The following is a 4,835-nucleotide window of genomic DNA, read 5'->3' as shown; positions in this document are numbered from 1 at the left end:
GCAAAACAGTAAAGTGACCAGATGTTTTTTCATTTGTATAACTTCCAAGTAAATGTCATTCCAATAATTAAAGTCTGTTTATTAACCACTTCATGAAATGCGAGAGAGATGTTGATGGTTCCAATTCCCCAGTCAATTGAGATCAGAGCAATGGCAAAAATGCATCGAAATAATATTAAAAGAACATCATCAAACTGACATGAACAACACGGATTCCTGGAATATTCTGAAAGTTTTGCACCCTATTTAAACAGCAGCGTCTCTTGTACCTGATTTACACCGTGTTCTATTGTACAGTATAATCAGATATCCATTATTGAAGAGTTCCAATCATAGCTGCCAATGAGCGGAGAAATGATCAGGTCATAACCTGATTCAATGGAAGATAAAACATTTATTCTTGTGATATTGTGCAATGTGCAGCAAAGACCTGATATCTTGTGTTCCCAATACCAGAGAATGTTCGACAGCCGGTGGCCAATAGAGTGAGCTGCAATGATTTGGATGCTGAAGGAGAACTTTAATGATCTCCGTGTCCGTTCATTCATTAACTTCTCTGTCAAAAGTCGATGTTAAATTTATGATTCTCTGTCAACTCACTATTTAATTATCAGGAGGGCGGGATTCTCAGTATTTTCAAAGGGCTGTCTTCGAGATTGGGGCAGTTTGACAAATATAAGGAGAAACATTGTATTGTGTGAGAGTTTCTTCTCATCTCCAAACCCAAAATGTCCAGTGATAGCCATCCGCACTGTAAATAGAATCACTTTGTTCATACTCCGCATTCAGTTACAGAAATCGACAACAATTCTTCTGATAAATGATGCTTTATTATTGTAATGTGACAGAGACCCGGAATTGTTGCAACACAGACTGACGGTCTCCTTATTTTCCCAAAATGTTATTTAATCATTTTTAGATTTGTGTTCTTCTTGGGGGCGTGGTAATAAAAACACCATATTTACAATGGAATTAGATTTTTAAATAAAGAAATGATGAACTGCAATATCACCATCAGCAATTATGGAGACAATACATTGAACATATTCAGCCAAACAAATATCCCGACGCTGATAAAATGTCCATTTTAATATTAATCTATTGTAAATCTGGGAGTCCATTCTGTTGGGGTGTGGAAGGTGGGACCTGGATCCAGTCGCCGCCTCCAGCAGGGAATCAACAGGCGGCGCCTGGAAAGCCGCCCCCTTCTGCCGGGTATTTAAATGCCGCTCACTGGGACCGGAATCCAACAGTCCGGGAGCTGGTTTGTTCACTGAGTTCCTGACACAACCATTTCCCCCAAATCACCAGAAAGATGAGGTCGGCGATTTCTCTCAGTTTGTTGTTGAGTTTCTTATCCGGTAAGTAGTATTTTTTATTGTCCAATTCCTCATTGTCACTGTATCAAAATGTTAGTCTGTCTCTGGAATGTTCCAGAGTCAGCAATCATGTCACCAAAATTAATCCTTTGATCTATTTTTACAGGTGTCCAGTCGGAGGTTGTGTTGACTCAGCCAGAGGCAGAGACCGGGCGTCCCGGAGGCTCCCTGACACTGACCTGTAAAACCAGCGGCTTCGATCTTGGCAGCTACTACATGTACTGGATCCGACAGGTTCCCGGACAGGGGCTGGAGTGGTTGCTTTACTACTACTCTTCATCTAGCAACAGCTACGCCCCAGCAATTAAGGATCGATTTACTGCGTCCAAAGACACTTCACGCAACATCTTCTCTTTGGAAATGACGAGGCTGAAGACCGAAGACACCGCCATCTATTACTGTGCAAGAGACCACAGCGAGAGGAACCAGGGTTGGACCCGGACAAGAACAGCTCGAGAGGGAATTCAACAACTTCCATCATAACCTGAAGGTCAGTGCTTGTTTTAAATGTAGTATTAACGACAGTGACCAGAACCAAAACACAAACTGCTTCTGACAAACCTAACTTAGTGAAAATTAAACATTAAACCAAGAAAACACACAGACATAACGGGCTGAGCTTTTCACTCTGTTTATATTTAGTGTTAACAGTTTCTGCAATTACACACCTGGATATAACTCTCGCTTTATTATTTCTGAGACTTGGAGGAGGTGTTTCTAGATTGTGTTTTGTAAACTGCTGCATAAATTGTAAATTACATCGAAATAATGGTCTATTTGAAGTACATATTGAGCGGCAGTACTGAACAGAGAGTGAGTGCAGTTTTTGTGCGAGTGTCTGTCACTGTGATACAGCAGTGGGGGGTACGGTGGAGCCACAGTAGCTGAATCTCCCTTAACGCCCGTACAATAACCTCCCAGCCTCACAGGAGTGCACCAACCTCTCTCAACAGCACCCGTCGCAGCCCACTCCCCGCCGCTGACCCCCATCCCCACCGTGATGTTCACCGAGTTTATCATATTACTGGTCTGACCCAACCCTAATCAAATCAGTCAGACACACGACAGAGAGAAAGGGTGGTGAACGGGACCGCAATGGGCTTGTTATTGGATCAAACCCTGTGCAACATATGAAAAGGCTAAGCTCATCTTTGGCAACGGGACCAGGCTGATTGTGGAACCCAGTAAGTAACTAATCCTGGATAATGATCTCTCAACATGTTATTTTGTCCCCTGTGACTTAATTGAGACATACAATTATTTTAATGATCACTGTTGTTTTATGGATGAGCAGGGATCTTTGGGAATTGGAAGCGTAGCTTGACTGGGCACTGAGATTTTCCGAAGTATTTCCTTTAAACATTTAACTGGCCTCTATCATGACAACACAAGTGTGCTGCCAACAGGGAGATATGTCAATGATCTGGCTGTATGTAGTGCAATTAAGTGACACCTCGATAAATAGCTGGAAGAGACTCATCCCGATAGAGTCATAGGGTCATAGAAGGAGACAGCACTGGAAAAAGTCCTTCAGCGTAATGAGGGGCATAGATAGAGAAGACAGGAAGATACTTTTCCCGTTACTTGAGACAGCAGAGAGCAGCCAGGGGCATAGATTTAAGGTAGGGGCAGGAGATTTGGCGGGGATGTGAAGAAAACATTTTGACCCAAAGGGTGATGGGCGTCTGGGACTCACTGCCTGAAATGGTGATGGAGGCCGAGACATTAACAACGTTTAAGAAGTATTTAGATATACATTTGTGATGTCATATCATACACGGCAATGGGCCAAGAACTGGAAAATGGGATTAGAACAGTTATTTGGTTTGTCTTTGACTGGCGGAGACATGATAGGCCGAAGGGTCTTTTCTGTACAGTGGACTTCTTTGACTTTATGAATCTTTGCCCTCAGACTATGAACAAAGAATATTTCAAATATCACTTCAGTGTGTAAATGAATCCATTATTGTGTATGAATTCTAGTGGTAGGGAACCTGCCCGAAATGCAAAGTCATGTTTCTGTTACTTATTTCAATGGAACCCAGAATCAGGACTACAATCATCTATGCAGCCTTCTGGCATCAAAATCGCAGTTCTAAGTTACACTTATAAAGATGGGGTGAGTTGGATTGGGAGGAGGGGGTGGGTTGGGGCTTAGTGGTGTAGATTTACTTTAGTTCCAATTCTGAACGAAATCCCAAAAGCAGCATTTTTGTATGGATTTGAAAATTTCGTTCGAAAGTGAGCCATGGAATTCTCTACACGTGTTACCTCGCTTGGATGTGTACATTGAGAACTCCCAGCCAGTCACGCTCTGACTTATTTTCCTGGGAAATTAAGAGATGGATGACTTGGAAGATTGTAAAAGTTTCTGATTAACTTTTGATCCAAACAAACTGCAGGAAATAGTATTCTGTAGCGAGACCTACTTAACTGCCCTGAGCAATGACTAAAGCCCTTTTTGAATTTTGGCATGCATGCTCCCTGTCTTTGGGTTCTGACATGGAGAGTAATCGCAGTGTACGCTCGTGCTTCTTACAGACCATTAATATGCGGTGGTGGAACCAAATTGAGCGTGGAGCCAAGTGAGTAGAATCTATTGGCATCAATTACGGGTGGCACGGTGGCACAGTGGTTAGCACTGCTGCGTCACAGCTCCAGCAATCCAGGTTCGAATCCAGGCTTGGGTTACTGTCTGTGTGGAGGTTGCACGTTCTCCCCGTGTCTGCGTGGGTTTCCGCCAGATTCTCTGGTTCCTCTCTCAGTCCAAAGATGTGCGGGCTATGTTTATTGGTCATGCTGAATTGCCCATTAGTGTCAGGGAATGTGTAGGTTAGAGGGATTAGTGGGGTAAATTTGTGGGAATAGGTCCTGGGGTGGGATTGTTGTCGGTGCAGACTCGATGGGCCGAATGGCCTCCTTCTACACTAGGGATTCTATGATCTATGAATTTGAGAAGATTCATTTTGCACTCAGAAGTTTTTGGCCTCATTGCAAAAGTGGGGAAAAAATTTGCCATTGTGACAAACGAACCTGATGAATTATACAGTGATGAAGGAATGTGTCCTTTTCCACTTGCACATAAAGAAGTTCCTCACACAACTAAGTATCTCACACTTACCAAGGGTTACCAGTCAACTATTGATACCACAATGCTTCAAAGAATAGTGATCCAACTTATTTTTTAAAAAGAAAACAATATTTCCTAATGCCAGACTGATTCCCGGGATAGCAGGATTATTAGCTTTGTTTCTCTCTCTACACGTGCTGCCAGACGTACACAGTTTATCCAGAATTGTCTCTTTCTAATTTGCTATTTAATCGGTCGCACCTGTTTTGAGGGCAGATAGATCATAAAATTATGCTAAGTGAGCATGTACTCCCCAGGGTTTTGAAATAGCTGAAGTCTCTGTGGCCCGCCCCAGTGGAAGCTTTCTGCTTGGGCAATAGTCACTG

The 4,835-nt window shown here is 42.8% G+C and overlaps 1 gene segment (V, D, J or C); it reads left to right on the top strand.

Annotated features, from left to right (window-relative positions):
* Positions 1-1,249: 1,249 nt before the first annotated feature.
* LOC144484935 (Ig heavy chain V region-like) lies at positions 1,250-1,862 on the top strand. The segment is given in 2 exon segments: positions 1,250-1,361; positions 1,486-1,862. Coding segments are annotated over 2 exon segments (423 nt in total).
* The last annotated feature ends 2,973 nt before the right edge of the window (positions 1,863-4,835 follow it).

Source organism: Mustelus asterias, unplaced genomic scaffold (genome assembly GCF_964213995.1).
Source record: "Mustelus asterias unplaced genomic scaffold, sMusAst1.hap1.1 HAP1_SCAFFOLD_145, whole genome shotgun sequence".
Taxonomy (NCBI): domain Eukaryota; kingdom Metazoa; phylum Chordata; class Chondrichthyes; order Carcharhiniformes; family Triakidae; genus Mustelus; species Mustelus asterias.
This window is presented reverse-complemented; position numbering and strand designations above follow the sequence as displayed.